The 20,508-nt window shown below is 41.3% G+C and overlaps 2 protein-coding genes across 7 annotated transcripts in view; one reads left to right on the top strand and one right to left on the bottom strand.

Moving 5' to 3' along the window:
- efhb (EF-hand domain family, member B) overlaps nt 1–20,469 on the bottom strand; it is a 27,582-nt gene extending 7,113 nt beyond the window's left edge. Inside the window, exons 1-13 of one of the 4 annotated variants that reach the window (XM_036006131.1) lie at nt 20,193–20,469; nt 19,975–20,046; nt 19,578–19,721; nt 18,915–19,092; nt 18,526–18,636; nt 18,266–18,395; nt 18,053–18,133; nt 17,888–17,955; nt 17,630–17,784; nt 16,649–16,856; nt 16,057–16,284; nt 14,447–14,628; nt 14,195–14,290 (exon numbers count right to left, since the gene is read on the bottom strand). In XM_036006131.1, coding sequence (XP_035862024.1) covers nt 14,195–14,290; nt 14,447–14,628; nt 16,057–16,284; nt 16,649–16,856; nt 17,630–17,784; nt 17,888–17,955; nt 18,053–18,133; nt 18,266–18,395; nt 18,526–18,636; nt 18,915–19,092; nt 19,578–19,721; nt 19,975–20,046; nt 20,193–20,261 — 1,722 coding nt within the window. In that variant the 5' untranslated portion in view covers nt 20,262–20,469. Of the gene's footprint in view, nt 1–14,134; nt 14,291–14,446; nt 14,629–16,056; nt 16,285–16,648; nt 16,857–17,629; nt 17,785–17,887; nt 17,956–18,052; nt 18,134–18,265; nt 18,396–18,525; nt 18,637–18,914; nt 19,093–19,577; nt 19,722–19,974; nt 20,047–20,192 lie in introns of those variants that run through there. The other 3 variants (XM_036006132.1, XM_036006133.1, XM_036006134.1) reach the window with 3 other exon arrangements.
- si:dkey-82o10.4 (uncharacterized protein LOC797793 homolog) lies at nt 1,131–11,363 on the top strand. 3 transcript variants are annotated; one of them, XM_036006136.1, is made up of 7 exons: nt 1,176–1,248; nt 1,283–1,770; nt 3,713–3,784; nt 4,103–4,229; nt 4,640–4,784; nt 10,354–10,468; nt 10,501–11,363. In XM_036006136.1, the coding sequence occupies exons 2-6, from the start codon at nt 1,357–1,359 to the stop codon at nt 10,436–10,438; spliced, it is 843 nt and encodes a 280-aa protein (XP_035862029.1). In that variant the 5' UTR covers nt 1,176–1,248; nt 1,283–1,356; the 3' UTR covers nt 10,439–10,468; nt 10,501–11,363. The 3 variants fall into 3 exon arrangements, with proteins under 3 accessions (XP_035862028.1, XP_035862029.1, XP_031135238.1); XM_036006135.1 differs by having other exon boundaries at nt 1,131–1,245; nt 1,280–1,770; nt 10,354–11,363; XM_031279378.2 differs by having other exon boundaries at nt 10,354–11,363.
- Nucleotides 20,470–20,508: the final 39 nt, after the last annotated feature.

The following is a 20,508-nucleotide window of genomic DNA, read 5'->3' as shown; positions in this document are numbered from 1 at the left end:
ACGGGGAAACGGCGCTGACCTGTAATCACCGAGAACAGCGGGGACTTAATGATGTTTTGGTCTGCTGATCAAATTTCACATTTTCGCAGAATCATTGTGGGCACCTGCACAGAAAAAAAAGACTACGCAGAAACTGCTGGCCCGTATTTTTTTTCTTTGTCTTTGTGTGTGTGTGTGTGTGTGTGTGTGTGTGTGCGTGTGTGTGCGCGCGCGTGCATGTAGACACTTTAACTGGATTTTTAGATGTTCTCTATCTTGTTAATAATACATGCACGCACAGACACTTAAAGTTTGTTTTCTAGTTTCCTCACACTTTTTTTAACACACACACACACACACACACACACACACACACACACACACACACACACACGACATAAATGGATATTTATCTCCCTCTACTGGATCATGTCAGTAAAGCCACTTTGCTGCCTTTAAGTGCTCCTTGTAAGTTTCGACTTGCTCAATCATAAAGAGAGAAAACAAATAATCAGTAAGAAAATTATATTTAGGCCTATGTTACGTAGCAGCAGAATGAATGGCAGACAGAAAACACATGTTAAAGCATGTAACTGATTTAACTGCTAAAGTGTGGGAACTAATGTTTGTGCAAAAGAGTGAACACATAAAATAAGATATGGATAGCCTGCTGTATATAGTTAGGCTACTTTTTCTAGAGACAATATTTACATGGCTTTTCTGTTGTTGGTAAATCACATGCTGCAGTATGAGTCATCCTGTCAAGGCTGACAGTCCCCACTACTGTACATAATCTATACTTGTAATGTCAAATGCCAAATGTGCATTTTAACATTTGACCTTCATACTTCCACTTCCTGCCATCCCCTAATTTCATCCCGTTTCCAACATCAACTTTTGTGGCCTGGTTTGCAGGCATGGCAATGAGCAGCAGCAATCTGTTAGTCGAAGACATTAAAGTAATATTAGGCTATTATCATACACAATAGATGATATACAAATTAAAAATGTAAATATACCAATTAAACTTAAAAAAAAAAAAAAAACAGCAGCAGAAAAAGGCAAAAACAGAAACAATAATAGCCCACCATCCTGAGAAGTGGAAAAGAAAAACTAAATATAAGTGCTCCATTTGATTGTTCCTGCATTTCCAACAGTACTTGAATGCAGCAATCTTGTCCATGTTTACTGTGGTTTATGTCGTGTTCACGATAAGGATTATGGGTATAGAATGTGGGGGTGAGTTGCATAAGGTTACCAAAGGCAACTGTGACTGTAAAAAGGCCATAAGGTAGTTTTTACAGTGACAATGGAGGTAGTTTCAGCCCCGCTTAGTGGTTCAGACACTGGCGGTAACGCCGCGGCCTCCTCGCTCTGATGCAGCGGATCACCAGCCACGCTGCATGCCGGGAGCTCGGCGGCCTCGCGGCGTGCATACCCGGGGGCTGCTCCTGGAAGAGGGGCCCGGCCTGCAGCAGGCAACCGGCCGTGCACCGGCAGTGGGCGTGGGTGTGTGTGCTTCCTGCGCGTCCTTTCACCGGGCTGCCCGGAGCACAAAGCCGGAGGCTGTGCAGGCGGAGGTTCGAGTTCGCCGGTCAGAAACACAGACTGTTTAGCTCACAGCCTGGAGCCGACGGGCCGCCGGGGAGCTCCAGCGGTCAGCCCGCTGTCTCCGTAGTCGGCATCCCGGACCCGATCACATGGATCCGGTGCAAATTGATCATGTATCTCATCGATCTGTACTTTGAGTTAGACATAAACTCTGTGGAGTTTGAAAGAGGAGTGAAGCAGGTAACTACTGACACAATTATCAACAGGTCTTCTACCAACTGCTACTGCATCAGTAGTTAACAGCTGGGTAACCTTTCTCCATATGTGGTTGAAAGAAGGCCACGCAAATCCAGAACTGTACTGTTTGTGTTCAGTGTATGCGACAAATGGTTTTAAAGCTTCCTGTGATTCCTCATTTAAATTAAACATAAAGCGTGGGTGTTTACACGGCCAGGTCAAACATAATAATATAAGATAAATGAAAAACTAGAGGGAAGGAATTATACGATGTATGTTCAAATTTTTAATAATCTATTAATTGAATGACCGAAAACACCTTCAAAGTCTTAACGTATCTCAACTGCAACTCTCAAATGCCACTTAACCATATTAAACTCAGTCAATATCAAACAAGTTAAGCTGTTGTTAAGCTTTCGATTAGAGCTGCAAAGATTAATCGATTAATTGATTAGTTGTTGTCAACTACGAATTAATTGCCAGCTATTTTGATAATAGATTAATCGGGTTGAGTTATTCTCAAAAAGTAAAACAAAATCTCTTAAGAAAAAGACAGTCTGGTTTAAACGCAAGGCATCACAGTTAAAGGTATAGTAAGTGATGTTAATCCAATACACGTTTTGTCAAAATCAGTGAATATCCTCTCACGGTCACCTAGCTCTCTGTTTTCTGTGTGCATTAAAAAAAAATCCTGTGTTAACTCACAGCCCTGCGGCCTGTACTAAAAATCAAGATCAACATGCCCTGGATTTAGTTCAGTTACCCGGCTTCACCTAACCTAACTACCGCGGTCCCGCATAACCTGTGTCACGACGGTGGTTAACAACTAGTTCAATCAACCCAGGGTTTCCCAATCCAACGATGCGCGCGTTCACTCAAAAGAGCCGCTGTTTGCACAGCATGACAAATCACAAACATCTACCAGAGCTGTATATTTTACATAAGAAGAGCTAACTATAATCCTACATAAATATGAAGAACACATACACGGTTTTACAGGCAAAACGCAATATAGTCGCTGCTTCCTAAAACAGGAGGAAAGCTGGCAAAAAAAATAGCCAACGCTGTAAATGCGTAAATCACAAGGCTTATCAATATCACTTCCCCATCAGTCAGGACCAAGATCTGACCATAATTACACTTGTGCTTTCCATAAACTGTCATTGCTTTAGCCTTTTATTTCAGTTGCAACCCTAGCAGTGGTAAGCGATCGTGAGAGCAAATAAAAAATATAAAAAATATAATTCAAACCGATGTGCGCATTGGCAACACACGGCTCAAGAAGCCAACAAAGATACGTAATTCCCTCTGCTGGAAATCTATATCTTTCATAAAAATACCTATGAGGGAATGTTAACGGGGTTGTCGGTTGAGCGCACCCCTCTCTCTCCGCGCACCGAGCTCCACCTGATCTTCTAAGAACGGTGACGCCGTTATCAACCGAGTATTGATTGGTCATTAGACGGTGCTTTTACACCGGTTGATCTCTAATCTCCAACATAACCTGCTCCCAAGCAGGTTAGGTGTTCAGCATAAATTACCACGGCGATTTAACCCGGTAACAAGTGATCCACCGTCGTGATACACAAAACCCTGGGTTGAACCTGAAGTTACCTCGTTAACGCCAAATCTTGCTTCGTAGTACAGGCCTCTGGCTGTGTAAATGGAAAACAAACAAAAAGGAGTGCAAGAGCCACAAAACACTGTTCCAACCAATCAGCAACAGGCAGTGATAGTTGATGGTAGGGGCGGGAGGGGGCGGGAATGCAGCATATGAATGTGCCGGCCAGTAGTTCTCTGACCGTGAATCTGTGGGGGCGGAGCTTATGGAAGTGGGGGTTGTATTTGTTTAGCAGTTGAGTCTTTGCACAGAATCACGTACTGCACCTTTAACAGGACATCATTCAGGTGAATAAATCCCCTTTTTGTTCCCCATCCATCCAAGGCTTTGGTCCACGTCTCCAACATGATGTCCAGTGGCAGATACCACAAGCTAGTGGGGATTATGTCCAATGAGGTAACAAATCATGCAAATACTCTTCATGCACACACAAACTGGAGATATATTCAAATGAAAAGTAAATGTTTTTGCACAGGCCCACATGTATTTATAATTACTTTATAATTTTTTTTTAATGTGGTATGTTTAAAAAATAATCCATGTACAGCACACTGCACAGCAGAGTACGGTATAATGTAATAAATCCTCAAAAAATGTCGGTTCAAATTCATGGCAAAGGGTATAACAATGTAAAAGTATTCAATTTGTGGGGATAAGGATTAATTATCCATGTCAGTTTTATTGTTTTGATGATCTCTTTTTCTGTCATTTCAGATGATAGATTATGTTCAGACGAGGTGCAGGTCTCTCACCGATGCTCAGAGACGGCAGCTCGCTGTCACAATGGACGATATTATATTTATTTTCCCAGAAGACGTGTCTGTGGTCTTTGATCAATATGGTGAGCTTTGTGCGATCAGTCTTCATACATTACACTTCGGGACACTTAAGTTGTAATATGTATTCCATCAGGGTCCCTTTCTGGTCAGCTGACAACCCCAACAAACCATTTGTACTGCTAGACTGCCAAGTTTGAGCATACTTCTTGAAATACATGCTATTAGTCAAAAGGTCATAAAACTGTCCATGCTCCCCTATCAAGGAAGACGTCATGGACTCATAACCATGACATGCGCTAGTAGTAGGAGGATCACCTGTAGAGGATTGTAGTTATAACTCTATACTATAGCGCTCAGGTGTGATTGTGAAGAATGCTGCTTTAAAGACTTGATGTGCCTTTTTTAAGAAGCTTTTATCATGATCTCTACGGCTAACTTGTCTGCTGGATGGTCTCTGTCTTTTTCCTTGCAGGTAGAAAGTTCTGCTTCGTCGTCATGAGGTGTTGGCTCCTGTCGACATATGAAGGCCCTGATGACCCAGAGGGCACAAAGATCTTCAAAGTGGCCTCTAGTGAAGATGGTGGCCCACAGAAGAAAATAGTGACAGCAGTCTATGAGTAAGCACTCATTTACTTTTTGCTTCAAGCTAATTTTTCATTATCATTAATTGGCTCAGATGTTGTGTGCCAGAATCTCAGTTTGCTTCAAATATTTACTTAGAGACTTAATTATATGTTGGCAAAAGCTCAAAGTTACCTGCAGGCTTTCCAACATATGGCATGTCCAACATGGCATCATGACTTTGCGTAAACATACACGCCACTTTCCTAAAGCTAAATGGCGTGTTATCTGTGCGCATTTTGAGCTATCCATGTGTATGTCCACTTGGGAAAACAATGAAACATTTAATTTCACTGGAGGACTGCCACCAATGCACCAAGAAATATTAAAGTGCTCATATTATGCTTATTTTTAGGTTCATAATTGTATTTAGAGGTTGTACCAGAATAGGTTTATGTGGTTTAATTTTCAGAAAACACCATATTTTTTTTGTACTGCACATTGCTGCAGCTCCTCTTTTCACCCTGTGTGTTGAGCTCTCTGTTTTAGCTACAGAGTGAGGCATCTCACTTCTGTTCCATCTTTGTTGGGAGCCGCACATGTGCAGTAACTAGGTAAGGACTACTACCCATTCAGAAGCAGAGTATGAGGGAGTGCCATGCTAGCAGCTAGGCGAATATTATAATGTGTGTTTCAAAGTGACGCACGTTCGTTACGGAACTAAAGACTGGACTACAACAGAGCTGTTTGGAGCAGTTTGTGGACAGTCGGCCTCGTTCACCAACCGTTCTTACGAAGAATTGTGTTCTTAAACCCCACTTACGCACTTTTTACAAAGATTCAGACATTCACTAATGTTTTCTTATCTTGGATTTGTTCTTAGCTAAGAACAAAATCGACGAACACTCAAGAGCACTCTTAGCACATTTGAGTGATGACATTTAAAATCAGGTACTTTTTACTTAACTAGGGTTGTCATTGTGATACTTCTACTTTTACTAAAGTAAATAGGTCTCTGGTTATTTGTACTTTTACTTAAGTACTGAGATTCAGTACTTCCTCCACCACTGCAATGTACAAGTCATCTGCGACTCCGACAATCATCTCTTGAAGGCGGTCTCCCGCTTCCCAGGAGGTGCATAGGAAATGTCATGTCCTTATATGGGAATTTGCGGGGCGTCTTCTTATGCTAATTAGGAACAACTGGCACGCGCTTTCAATTACGAAGACGTGGGATTCATCAATCCTAAGAACACAGGTGCGAACAATTCTGTTGTTTAAGAACCCAATGTGAACTTTTCTTAGGGACTTTCTTAAGAACATATTTAAGAGAAAACTTAGGAAGATATTGGTGAATGAGGCCCAACAGTGTTTTCTGTTGGAGATGGTAAGTCCCTTTGGGGTGGACTTTGGGCTTTTTCACTTTGTAAACCTATAACGTGCACAAAAAAGATACATAACACAATAAAGGGAAAAAGCCAAAAAGCATAATATAAGCACTTTAAAGGTGCCCTGTCACACATATTTCATTACTTTGTGGTAATATCTGAAATTCTACCATGGACTAACATTTTTTGTGGAAAAATGCCTTGGTTACCTTGTTTCAAGCCATTCTAGCGTGGTATAGAAAGCCTGCAGGAAGACTCAGCTCGATTTATGCCAGTTCTCATTAATATTCAACGAGCTAAGCTGCTTGACTCTGATTGGCTAACAGCTAGCCAATGAGAGCCTGGCTATCAGAATCCTTTACCCAGCGCAACTGGGCGAGCTCATTAATAGTAATGAGCTCAGGCAACACCACGTCAGACTGACCAGCTTTTGTAATTGGCCTGATTTCTCCGCTTATTTCTTTTCAGTGGCTAGAGCTGACAGAGGAGGTAGCAGTTCATTTTCACATTCACGACATAACACAAACACATATGGACCTAACATATTTCAAAAAATGCAAGTAAAAACGGTTTTGTGTGGCAGGGCACCTTTTAATAGAAGCACTGATTAGAATACAATATATATTTATATTTTTAATACAATAATATTGGATAAAAACCAAGCAAGAGACAATCCTATGATCCTATCTGTATTCACTGTAATACTTCTGTAAGTTCACAGTGAGGCACAGTGGCACACTTTCTGAATATTCAGACACACAGGCAGTCTGTGAAGCTTAACTGGGGAAAAAGAGGTCCAAATAAGAAAATCCTGAACAAGCACACAAATAAACAGACCAGCTGTCTCCGTCTTTATATTTTACATTTTCATTCACACCAACTGGATGAATGAAATTCTGAGTATCCAGCAAAATGCTTCACATACAGCATGCGAGCAAACAGAAGTCTCGTCATAACGTCTTGTCTTTCTCCATGCTTGATCATTGTCTGTATCTATTAAATATATCTAATAAACTCACCACTGTTTCCCAGGAGTGCCACTGCTCCTTGCACACCAGAGGCCTGTACTACGAATCAAGATCAACATGTCCTGGATTTCTTTCAGTGATCCGGCTTCACCTAACCTAACAACCGCGGTCCCGCATAACCTGTATCACGACGCTGGTTATCAACTACTTCAGTCAACCCAGGTTTTTCCAATCTAGAGACGCGCGCGTTCACATAAAAGAGGCGGTGTTTTCGCCCCACGACCAATCGCAAACATCTACCAGAGCTGCATCTTTTAAACAAGAAAAACAAACTATAATTCTACATAAATATGAAGAACACAGACGCTGCAAAACGCAGGAAGGAAAGCTGGCAAAAAAGCTGACGCTGTTATGCGTAAATTGTCATCTGTGCTTTATTCTTCACATAGGCTCAATGGAGGTATTTGACCATAAATTGGTGCATAAAAGTGTATCGGAATGCAGGAAATGAAGTCGTTGATGCTTAAAACTTCCCTGGGGGAGGACACCCAGACCCCCCACTATGATATGCCCCCCTCCTCCCCCAAAGGCAGATTCTGGCCAATATACAGTACAGTACACCCACTACAATACATTAGACTAAACTGGTCACTTCCCCATCAGTTAGCCACAAGATCTGACCATAATTACACTTTTGCTTTCCATAAACTGTCGTTGCTTTAGGCTTTTGTTTCAGTTGCAACCCTAGCAGTGGTAAGCTGTGAGAGAAAATTAAAAAAAAAACATAATTTAAACCGATGTGCGCATTGGCAAAACACGGCTAAAGAAGCCAACAAATAGCCTATAAGTAATTCCCTCCGCTGAAAATCTATCTATCTTTCATAAATATACCCATCAGGGAATGTTAACGGGGTTGTCGGTCTCTAAATGTTTTAACTTTTATGAGCGCACATCTCTCTCTCCGCGAACCGAGCTCCAGCTGATCTTCTAAGAACGGTGACGCCGTTATCAGTCGAGTATTGATTGGTCAGTAGGCGGTGCTTTTATACCGGTTGATCTCTGATCTCCAACTTAACCTGCTCCCGACCAGGTTAGGTGTTCAGCATAAGTTACCACGGCGATTGAACCCAAGTGATCCACCTTCGTAGTACAGAAAACCCTGGGTTGAGCCTGAAGTTAGCTCGTTAACGCCAAATCTCGCTTCGTAGTACAGGCCTCAGGTGCCATATATTGTGCGAGCAGTATTGTGGCTTTTTACTGAAATGTTCTGTTATGTCAAGGAAAATTAAAGGAACGGTCGTCCAGCTAGATGAAGCCAGCAATGTTATGTATTTCATGTCTGAAAAGGACCTTTGACTGCTTGTCAAGAAATGTTATAACATTACTGCATCACTAGTTCTTCTGATTTGGGTCTAAAGTATACTGATATGATTCACCGCTGTAACAGAAAGGGGAAATAATTTCACTCCCAGTGCATGCAACAGTCAAAGCCTCTTTCCATTTCCCATCAGTAATCCGGTTAGCTGCTGCACCACATGGTGTGGCTCTTCTACCTAATGCCCACCTATCTAGTTAGCCAGATTCTCTTTTCCTATTGTTTCAGGTCTTGAAATCCCCTCTGAGAAAGCCTGTTACACTTGAAATGTTATCCCAAAGGCTAGCAAACAGACAGTTTTGCAGGATAAGGGGGCTATTTTCAGAATCCTCACCTCATTGTTTTCAAGGCGAGACAATTAGCAGAACTTTGTTTGAGTTGAGTGTTAGGGCATTTTCAGACCTGCCATTTGTTTGCTTTGTTCCAATTCAGGGACTAATTTGATGCAATTGTTGCATTTGCCCCTTGCAGCCCAAAAGTTGTAAACAAATGCCAACTTTGAGAAAACTGTTCTCATGGGTCAGAAATGTAACGAAGATTTGCCTCAAAACACTTCCTTTTTCTTTTTTTCTCTTCTTCATTATGGAGCGTGTATTGCTAATTGTTTTCATTGCGTTTGTCAATACCAGTATTAATTAAATGAACAAGATATCCAGCTCCAGCAAGCATCTAGACTGCGGCTAGAAAAACAATGTCCTGATGCATCTTATTAGAGGACGTGCCGCCTCAAAAGTTCGCTGTCGAAGATGGGCTCTGATGTGTGCATATTGCCACACACTCGCACTACAATTCAGGTTAAGATTAGATTATCTTTAAAAGCCTAGTTGTTTTGGATGGAAGGGTCGATTGCGTTCTGACTGTAAACAAACCGCTTCAGAGTTCGAGTGGAGGTGAGCCGAGACCACCGCTTCAAGGCGATCTGGGCCCACTTGCTTTGCCCTGCATCAGAGTGTGATTGCTGTGTTCACATATTCCCAGACAAACTGAACCTGGGGGTTAAGGCCCTGAGACACTAAGCCGACCGTCGGCCTAGTTTGTGCGGTGTGTCCTGCAACATCGCCAGGCCTTCGTCTGCCTTTTTTCGGAAGCCTCTAAATTAGTAAAATGTAAGAACTTTATGTTTAATTCACACGCTCTTGTCAAATCGAAGGAAAGCACATTGCTATCGCCAGATGAATTACAATTTTGTTTGGCTAATTTTCTGTAACCAGTGTATGATGATGTTGGGTGGGTGAAATTAGCAAGCTAACGTTAGCTAACGAGCCAGCAGTGGGCCGTTCAGTCCCTCCGCTCCCACTGTAGGGAGACTTATTTCCAGAGAGAACAGATGACAGACCGGGAGAGGGACAGGTTAGCCATCTCTCAGTGTCCGCTGTCTTCCCGGCGGGGAGTGAACCAGAGGGACCGTAGGCTCTGTTCGGTTCAAACACTGTTTGTTGTGGGTATCATAGCAACGTTATCCGGTTTCCCTTGTTGCATGATGAATAGGTTAGCGCCGCCTGCTGGTATGGAGAGTTATTTCCTCTCACGCAGGCCGTCGGCTGTAGTCTCTGCGGTGTGTTCCAATGCAAATTTTTGGCCCAGACAAGGGCGACGAGGGCCGACAAGAGGCGATGCCACAGTCGGCCGTCGTCGCCACTAGTCCCCAGCCGTCGGCTTGGTGTGTCAGGGCCTTTAAACGCTCCAGGTTGGCAAACAACTGGTCCACATGAGCTAGGTGTGAATACATCCTTAATCAATATACCTTTTCCTTCATCACTTTGAATACACTTGTACTACTAAGACACATTTAGAATTCCCTTGTAAAGGATTTACATCAGTGTGGGGAGCTGTTCATATTTAGGGAGTAAAGTATCGTAGATCTGGTTGAACATGTCTGCCCCTTTCCTTCCAGATTCCAACGAGAGTTGACGACTGGAGCTTCTCCTGACTGGACAGTCACAACTGTTTGGCACTGGCACTGGAAACTGGCCGAGTGATTTGACTCGACGCTGCAAGGCCATTTGTCAGTCATCAGGACAAAACAGGGGAGTAGTGATCGGCTGAATTTACTTGTCCATAAAAGACAACTTTAAGCTGGACATCTGCGAGCAGCAGATTGAAGAACTGCATTAGGATCACATGAAAGGGGACGCAGAGCCAAAATACTGAAGCTATACAGACAACGGAAGACCTCAGAACTTTATAAATGAACACACCTCACTAGTTGAAGCGTGTCCTCTGACCCACAGATGCTTCAGAAGCCCCCCCTCCAGTGATTTTACACAGCTAAAAAAAATCTTGAGCAGACTGTTGTCAGAGGTCATACTCCTAGACCTACTCTACAACTCCTCTGAATCACCTGTCAGGTGTTTTTAGCCTAGATAAAGTATATGAATAGTGATGAGGTCACTGGAGGAAGACTTTTAAAGTGTCTTATTAAAAATAGCTGTTGAGTGTGTTATAAAATAAACACCTACAAAAAACCTCACTCCGGGTCCATGTACCAGCTTCTTCCGGAGCTTTTAAATCACATCTCACAGCCATCCTCCGCAAATGGAGTTTGCTTAGTTGTCATGGTGATGGCCATGTGATGACAAATAAGGCCATGACAACCTAGAAAAGTCTATTCACTGAGGAAGACCATGGTTGTGTCTGAAATTCCATCACTATTTCTGGTGAAATATTACAGTATGCAAAAACTGGACAGTACACCGGCATAAATATCACACAATGCAATAGTGAAGACAACATTCATAACAGACACGATGTTTAACATACGTATTGAGTATGTAATGTACAGTATGTGATTTCGGACACAGCACATGAGATGTAGCTGAAGGTTCCAGAAAAAGTGGATTAGTAGAAACTGAGTTTGTTAAACCAATAACTTGTATCAATAAATTGCTTGATCATAGCACCAAACTGACCCTTTAATTTACACAGAAAAACATTACAAAAGTAGTAGTAGTAAATAAACGATAAAGGAAGGTGCCTCTTCCTTAACAATTTCTGTACAGTCCTTAACTTTTACAACAGCGTCTGACGTCAACATCAACAGGCTAATGTTAACGACTGACTCGCATTAGCAAATATATTTGTGTAAATGTATTAGGTACTTGTTCTAAAAAGCAACAGGCATCAAGATAATCCATTTTCCACAGCAAGCAGGAGGGGGCGGATGTTCTAGTACATGGTTGTCAGCGATACAGTTGACTCTTTAAGCAAGATCGAGGAGATCCCAACACAAGTACCAAGTGAAAATAGCTGTATATTGCATCGCTGCAAGCAAGAGTGACATTCTAGTAGAACATTTCCCACCCGTTTAACTAACTCAAACGCAGCCTGTGTCTGTGCCTACGGTCATTGCCAGGAACTTGTCACTTGTCAAAAACATCACGTCTGACAGGCTTGTGAATGCTGTGTGTCATCCCATTCTGTTTAAGATTGCTGCAATATTATTAATGTTGACAACATATCTGACAAACAGAGCGGATTCTGTCATTAGCCGCCACCAAATTAATGCATAATGAAATACGCTGAGGATTATTCTAATTTTCCTGCATAGTAATAAGTGGTCCGTGGAAGTTTGCGTGGGTTTTTTTTTTTGGTTCCAGTGGAGCATCTCGCAGAGTCCTAATGAGATTAAATGAGTGTGGTTAGTTTAGCACACATCAATATGCTCATGGATATGGTGAGAGCACATTAAACAATTTGCTACGCCTGTGCATCACTCAGTTTAATGAAAATTAACAAGAAAACAAAAACAAGTGATGAATGTACAAAAAGCTAATGGTTTTTTTATTAGTTATTTTGCTGTTTTGTAATCTTCAGACGTGTGCATCAGCCGAGGCTGCATGCCAACCTGCTTCATTAATCTGGTTAGCGAAACAGATTGTAAACAATCCCTCGTACCTCTTTGAAATTGTGTGTCTGTATGTCTGAGCGTGTTTTAGCTCCAAGATGCCATAGATTAATTGTGCTATCTCTGTCAGACTTCCCATTTCAAGGTTGATTAATAGAATTACAAGATAAATATGCTTGGAAATCAAATCTAATACTTTGACTGACCAATTAAAAAAGGTACGGAGAACGTACCTCGCAGTATTTACTCAGGTCTTTCACCAGCATAGAAACAGTCACACCGGCTGTTATTATTAAATCCAAAGCAATCCAATATTTAACACCGTTTCACAGCAGCTGACATTTTGCTTGCAACAAAAGAAAAATGAAATGTTGACATGATAAATGGTTTCTCTGCAAGGAATTCTATTCTCAATTTAAGAGGGACATTGATTCTTTGTCAACAGACAGTAATAGGGGGAACACATCGCTTGTTGGCTGACACGTTTTATCTCTGAATTTGTGGTGTTATTAATATTTTGTGTGGTGACTAATGAAGACTGGACAGCAACACACATGCCTTAATGCATACTGTTTGTTGTGCAGGGTGATAAAATAAAACAAACAAAAAAATGCACTTTAAGGGCAAAGTATTTCTGATTAGCATTTGTATTTTAGCTGTAGCCTATTTACTAATTTATTTGTTTACTTTTAATGCTATTTAGTGTCATGCGCTCTTGTGTTCGTAGTTTTGACATTTATTTTGGCAGGAAACTGGTATTAATGTCCAGGCCAGAACAAAGACCACTTAAGGCAAAACAAGTTAAGACTCGACACTAATCCGGGATTTTAAAACCAAGAAGAATCAATCACAGTAAATAATAATGATAAACACATTTTGCTTTGTTCCACCAATGTGTGTTTTTGCCATTTTCATGCATGCTGATGTGCCCCCTGCTGGGGAAGAAAATATGAACCTAGGTGTTATTAAAAGAGGGTTGGTTTGTATTTAAGATGAAAACCCACCCATACACCTGACAGGTGAAAGTTTATTTATTAGAGTAACGTGCTCAACACACTGCATTTCATACATACTTTAAAAAAGGTTGCTTGTTGCCGTTTCCAATGATGGAGATACAGCTTGAAGGGCCAGCTAGGTTCTCCAGCATGTGTGAGAGCAAATTGATGCTCACGAAGAATTAAGTCTATGTATTGAAAAGGTGTGTATCAGGTACAGTATGTCTCTTCACATAACCCTCTTTTGTGTGGGTGCTCTGCCAGGAGCTGTTAACTGGCTTCCAGCGAATTCATGAAATAACAGGAAGGGCATCACTCCAAAAAACCTTAATCCAAAAAATAGGTCAAATGGATGCTCCACTAAGGACTTATATGATGAAACACATTAGTATGTTTGCCATTAAAAAAAGGGAGTATGTGTTCCCTTTCTACATTTACCATTTCAACAGATTTATGAACACGATCACAATAAAGTAACAGTGTAAAGTAAAGTCAGTTGAATAAAATAATAGCACTAGAATCTACCAGCTCAAATAAAAAGATTTTTACACCATTTAACATATTGTTTCTTGGGAGTTTGCAAGAATGGATCACTTCCAAGAAAGCTGAAACTGAATACTAAATGTGTTCATTCACATCCCCAGTGGCTGTCACCTATGTTAATATAAATAATGTAATGATAAAAAAGTATTTACTTGCAAAGGCCCAAAATCCGAATCTCCGTGTCAAAAATGTACTCCCATCAAACTACATCAAACATTTTTGAGCTACATGTGACGACAAAGTTTTTAGACAGAAATATTGACTTAGGTGAGTAAACACTGTGTCCGCGAACATCTTGAGTATTACATTGCTTTTATTTCCTTAAGTACGTTACGGAAAACCTCGACACAAACCTCCCCGGCCGGATTCTTCATGGACGCCAGCTTCCAGGCCTCGTCGAATGTCTCCTGACAAACATTAACACCCACATTCCTGAAGATCTCTGCAATCTGTGAAGAGGAGGATGAGTGTCGGTATCAAAAACCAATTCACTAAAACATGGTCAAGTTATAACTGTGAAATTTACGGATTTTTGTCTTTTATCATATCCCTGTACTTAGTAAATGTTATTTTGTTATATTACTGATCTTGTGCGTGGTGCATACCTCTTTCTTGGTGCGAGGACAGAAGAAGTGTTCCTCATGAACACCCCGAAGGGCATGGACTGATGGATGCAGAAGATCTGCAGCTGTGGATGTATTACCGTAGTTGTTATGGTCACTGACTCTCTTTATGCGTGGAGCTGGAAGGTCCGAGCGCACAGACGGGATCCCATAGGTGCGGCTGCCTATGTAAAGAGAAACCACATGATGAGTAAGGCTTTTTATAAGATGGGAGTTAATTAAATATAAATACGTTATATGAGCGCTTATAAAACTATTGAATATTAGGAAAAATGTCCTCTAACAGGCCTGTAATGAAAAAACAATGAGGTGCTCCTAAAGAAATGAGAGCATTAGCAAACGGATAAATCATGAAACATAGCATTAGTTTCAAACATCATACTCGTAGTATATTTGGCATTGGCAGCACATCTGTTCACTTACAGTATTTTATGTCTTCCACTATGGGATTTCAAACATGTCATGCTTCAGTCAGTCAATACATTTTTACTTGTCAAATAAAAATCATAGGAGGTACAATTCCAGTGAAATGTTATCCCATCAGCTCCTTAAACTTGCGCATGATTGATCATAAAGCAAAATGTGGCCGTCAAATCGGCACGCAGAAAAAAAGTCACCCGGTTGAATGGTACGGGCACTCCAGGATTAAACCGAGTCTCAGCGAAAAGACACCACAGCTCTCGACATCCCGCTGGAAATCGACACAGGCCACCTAGCTCACCGTCTGACGCCTGCACACTGGCCAGCAGGATGCCCAGCAAAGAAGTCGGGGTTCAATTCTTCCACGCTTGCCTCAGTGCCCCCTCTGATGTAGAGATGGAGATGGACGCAGAGATGGTCTTGTCCATCTAGTCAGGATTGTAGCCATAGGTCGTAGCTGATTTTCTCTGTATTTACTCTGATGTTTACATCTGAAAACTTTGACCGGCCAGGCAAGTGGAGTCAGCAGGAGACTGGTGAGTTGATTTCCCTATCCTGCTAAGCGACTCGTAGTCAGGAGATGGTCTCGCTAGCTTGAGCTCATCTTTACCACCTTTTCCAATGTTTTTATTCTGATGTTTACATTTGAAAACTTGAGCCAGCTGGCTAGTTAGCTCAGGCTAGCAGAGTCGGCAGGAAACAGGCAAATTGATTTCCCAATCCTGATGAGGGACTCACAGCCACGTGCCATTACCGTCCAATGTCAACCACATACAGTAAACCACAACTAATGTTTGTAAAATAGACGATTCAGCAGACATTTTGCAGAGCTGACGGAGAGGCGACCGGAGATGTCAGTTCAAAACTCATAGATGTTCGATTGAAAATAAAATATAATTAAGAAAAACAGCAAATGCTCACTCTGCTTCATAAATGACTTAAATAATGCTTGTGTCATTAGGAAGTTATCTGCATGTAAGGGGGAGTGTCTGCATATTACCATTCTTTGTTATTTCACCCTTTCACAAATCCCACCTGTTGGGTTTCAAACTGGCAAACAAAAAGTCAAATAGTGACACTAAAATAAATGTTGTTGTCTATTTTCTTCAGTCACGTAACACTGGGTATGCTGCTTATCTACCTATCACCACACATCTCTATTTCTGACTTACTTGATGTGGACGGATCACTGACAGACCCGATGAGGGTGGACGAGGTGATGAAGTGGTCTGGGGCTGCCCTGGGTCGCCTCAAGGTCCTGACGGTCTTCAGTGAGCTGCCTGGCTTAACGGGCTCCAGGTCCTCAGGCTTGATCAAGGCCTCAGAGACAGGAAGCTGTGCCGATTCTGACGAAGGCTTCCTTTCTGTGTTGGCTGGAGCCGTGCTGCTCTGACGCTCTGCTGGGGACAAAATAGATAGAAAATGTTCCCGAAAATGAGTCTCCACAGGTAACTTCCGCATCTTCCAAATGCAAAATTATAAAACCTTAACTGAGTCACTTTGACTGTCATGACCTGAAGACGTATGCTTTTAAGTCTTTTATTGCCAAATTCTGATGTTAGTGTTGTTCTAGTCTGAAATACCATAAAAAAAATGAATTGCCTAACTGCATTTGTAACTCAGTTAAGACCTGAGCAGGGGAAATGCATAAAAATGTGAAAGTGAAACAGAGTGGTTCTAGAAAAAGCATGCCCACTTTAAGGTTACCAAAATTGGATAGCATCTTAGTAGATAAAATAATACATCACAATGCATTTAACTGACCATTCGTCATAATGCATTGCTCTCGACTGTTGATGGGCATCTTGTCCTTCCAGTTGAGGAAGTTAGCAAACTCCAGGAAGTTGATTAGTCCGTCCTTGTCTGTGTCACAGTAGTCCATCAGGTCATCCAGAACCTGTCTGCTCATGTCCAGCTGGAACTGACTGCACACTGCCTGCAGGTCCTCTTTGTCAATCATTCCCTTGCCTGCCTAGTGATATGCATAAACAGATATACATGACAAGGCTCAATGACTACGGCAGTGTTTTCCCTAGGTTTGTGGAAGACCTAGGTGCACATATTTGCAGCGATTTCACATCATTTTGGACCAATATTAATGCCATATCTGTGCCTAAAATGTTGGAAAAGCGTGCTCAAAAAGCTCAAAGACAAAACTTGCTGAAGAAGTTCACTGGGGACTGACTACAACCATTAGATCTGAGAAAAGTAATTTAGTTAGTTTTGATGCTCACATTGATTTTACGTTCATTCAGCTTAGGTGGTGCCCAAAACGGCTCGGGTGCAGCGCATAAGCCTTATAACAGTAGGGAAACCCTTAGCTACAGTATGTAGGACTGAGATAGGAGAATTACATTAGCATTGTTTCTTTATCACATGTTGTAACCACCAGAGTCATATCCCTGGCCGTATATCAAACCTGCAACTGGCCTTTCTCAAAGGACACATTTTGACTTGTCAAACACAGTGACCTCAATAATAGCTGCCAGGGCCTAAATGGAAAGTGTTTATTAATGATATTCATTACACCTCTGCTTTTCCTGCTATGACAAAGTACAACTGTCCACTGTGAGAAAGGACTGTGCTCTGATTCCATTGATTATTCTTTGAAAAAAAATGTGTTTGGGAAAAATCATGCTATCTTGACTTTGTACACCGAATAAGGTGTCACTGTATTTGGTCAGGTTACTTTAAATGTGATGAGCTGAATAGTCCGCAGATTGGAAGTATTGGTCAACAACGTACCTGGTCATAATGTCTGAACGCCTGCAGCAGGGAGGGGAAGTTGTGGAAATTGACCTTCTTCAGGTGGTGTCGCACTGCGTTAACCAGGCTGCGCTGTCGGTCTCGGCCTCTCACGTACTGGCCTGGCTCCGTGGAGTGGATTATAGCTCCAACACCTGTGCACCGAGGAGGCAAAATGACATTTGGGGACTTGAACAGAAACCTCCACTGTGTGTATTTTTTTTTATGTTCCAATGTGTAACCCAGGAAAAAAATTACCAAATTCATCCGGCGGTAAAAGAGTTCCAAAGGTGTGATCTGGTGGAAGATTCAAGGTATTTCCTCTCCTGAAAAGATGGGTTTAATGAGAGAATGAAGTTTAACAATAGTTAGCAAAGTATATTCAGAGATCACAGAATTGGTCAGAGGAAACGTGAAACTTACACATTGGTTGTTTTGCCCATTAGTTGGGCCATCTTTTCCTTGTTCCCAGATCTCTTCCAAACAATCTTTGGATTGTAAAACCTACGGCACAATAACATGAGCACAAGGTCAGGTAAGATTTATTTTCCTTTAAGTTAGGTATACACTCAACGAATAAATAGTGTTATGGAAATTAACAACAAAACACTCATGCCCACTTATTTTAGCACTTACTTTTGTGTCTCCCCCAGCCAGTGGAGAGTTTTGCTGAGATTACGTCCGTCATTGAAATGAGGTGTGAGAATTCCAAACCTGCTGTCTTTACTGTAGTGATTCCAGTCATACTTCCTATCAATACGCTCACCTGGAGTAGAGCAAGCTGATTTTATTGTGATGAAAGGCATAAATCGCATTTCAATATTATGAACAAAATACAACAAATAGATTGTTGGCAGTGACAGTGAAGGCCTATTTTTTTTTTCCATTCTTCTTACCAATAAAATAGGCGTTGTGGCTACGGATGTAAGTCTCGTGTCCCTCCTGAGCTTCCCTGTCCACCTCCTCTGCTGTTTTTGAAGGGTTAATAATCTCGCGCACAGCCAACCCTGGACAAAAAGGAATGTGAGACATTCAAAGAAAAGAAAGCTCATCATTCCTACTCCCACTGTAATTATTTATAAACCCACAACATAACATTTTTAAAACTCTAAATATTTTGCAGGACTAGTAACACAAGTACGAGGTTGACTTTTTTTGATAAGAGTAGATAAATATTGCCATGCTCATGTTAGAGCATGTGTGTCATACCAGACTTCTTCTTTATATTTATTTATTTTTTTAAATTGTGCCAGCCATGACCTTATTTGCCCATGTATACACATACCTCTAAGTGTTTTCACGCCATACGTAGTATTGTCGTTATTCCAAGCGGGAAGTCCAACACGCTGATCGTGTGACCTGCCCAGAGGTGCCTTTTGACTGGAGGCATACACCGATTCCCTGAGCTCTTGTAACCTCTGCTGGAACAAGGTCTTTTGGGGCGGATTTATCAAGCTTCTTCCCTGTTAGAATCATGTAAAAATGAAAGACTTATATCCATATTCTGGGTGTTTGTATGCTTAAGACTGTGTGCTGTATGCAAATTCAGCTTGTGCCGAAACAAACACTTAAACTAAACTTAAAGTAAAACTGCCAGTGATCTTCTTTTCTCAAATTAGTCCATTAGCTACACCAACAATTACACATTATGAATAAGGAATTAAGTAATTAATCAGGAGCATCTTAAAATGCCAACAAGCAAAAACATTTTAGTCCTAAATTTGGGTAAGACATATGTTTTAGAGCCATAAATCTTATCACCAAGTGGAGTAGTAATTATTCACTGGCAGTGATCTAAAAGTAAAATCAACCAACCAAATTTGGGGTAGTAAAAACACTCCTTATTGCCTCTTTAACCCACAAGGAGGTGTGTGTGTGTGTGTGTGTGTGTGTGTGTGTGTGTGTGTGTGTGTGTGTGTGTGTGTGTGTGTGTAGGTATGGTACTCACAGTGAGGGAAGATTTGGTGCTAATGCCATGAACAAGGGTGTTGGCAACATCTGGATCATTTGCCTTCCCTTTGTGCACTCTGATAGCTCCTGGTTCTGGTAGGATGCTGTTGCGGAATTTCCTTACCACTGGTGGGGTTTGGGGCTGTAAAGTAAAAATGTTATTATAGCATATCGGACAGAGTGAACATGCACATTGACAATTTACAAAGCTGTCTTCTTATATTTCACACCTTCAATTGTGCCAAGTACTCAGAGATAAAACTGATATTATGCTGTATATGAATGCACTCCATAGATAAAGATGCAATAGTCAGCACCTGTGGAAATACACTAACTACGTCCCATTGTACACACACACACACACACACACACACACACACACAAAATTGACTTAACTTTACCCTTGCCGCTTCTTGTAAACAGGATTTAGTCCCGTCTCCTAACGTTACAGGTATAAGTTTCCCGGCCTGGTGTTAAAAGAAAAAATAATATTCAGTGTACAGTATCCGCGAAGACAAATGTTCATTATGCTAATTAAACGCGTCACAGCTTTTAGATTCATCAGTGGAGTAAGATAGCTAGCTAGCTAACTAACATCTTAAAGTTGACTTACCGTCGGTATGTTTGGACATCTATCTGTAACGTTATGTTTCAATTGGTAAGAGGTATTTCCGTCAGTCATATTGAACTTTAATTCACATGTAGCAGCAACAGAGGCATGCAAACCTTTAGTATTTATATTGTATCTTTAACGGAAAAGTTTTAAACAACTTTCTAACTATGCTATACCAAATTCTTCAGTTAGCTAGCTAGACGCTGAGTGAGAGTAGTGCACCTGTTTGCGTTTCGTTGCCTAGCAACAGCACAGTTCAATTCAAAATACTATTACAGGGTAACGTTAGTTCAAAATACTTTTTATGTGAATTAAA

Source organism: Sander lucioperca, chromosome 10 (genome assembly GCF_008315115.2).
Source record: "Sander lucioperca isolate FBNREF2018 chromosome 10, SLUC_FBN_1.2, whole genome shotgun sequence".
Classification (NCBI taxonomy): Eukaryota; Metazoa; Chordata; class Actinopteri; order Perciformes; family Percidae; genus Sander; species Sander lucioperca.
The sequence above is the reverse complement of the archived record's forward strand: the minus strand, read 5'-3'. Positions and strand labels throughout refer to the sequence as shown.

Excerpts from the sequence above, each read along its gene's own strand:
- si:dkey-82o10.4 (XM_036006135.1), top strand. The coding sequence starts at position 1,357 with ATGCAGCGGATCACCAGCCACGCTGCATGCCGGGAGCTCGGCGGCCTC. Across the intron at positions 1,771-3,712 it reads TTGAAAGAGGAGTGAAGCAG|GCTTTGGTCCACGTCTCCAA; the intron begins GTAACTACTGAC and ends CATCCATCCAAG. Across the intron at positions 4,230-4,639 it reads TGTGGTCTTTGATCAATATG|GTAGAAAGTTCTGCTTCGTC; the intron begins GTGAGCTTTGTG and ends TTTTCCTTGCAG.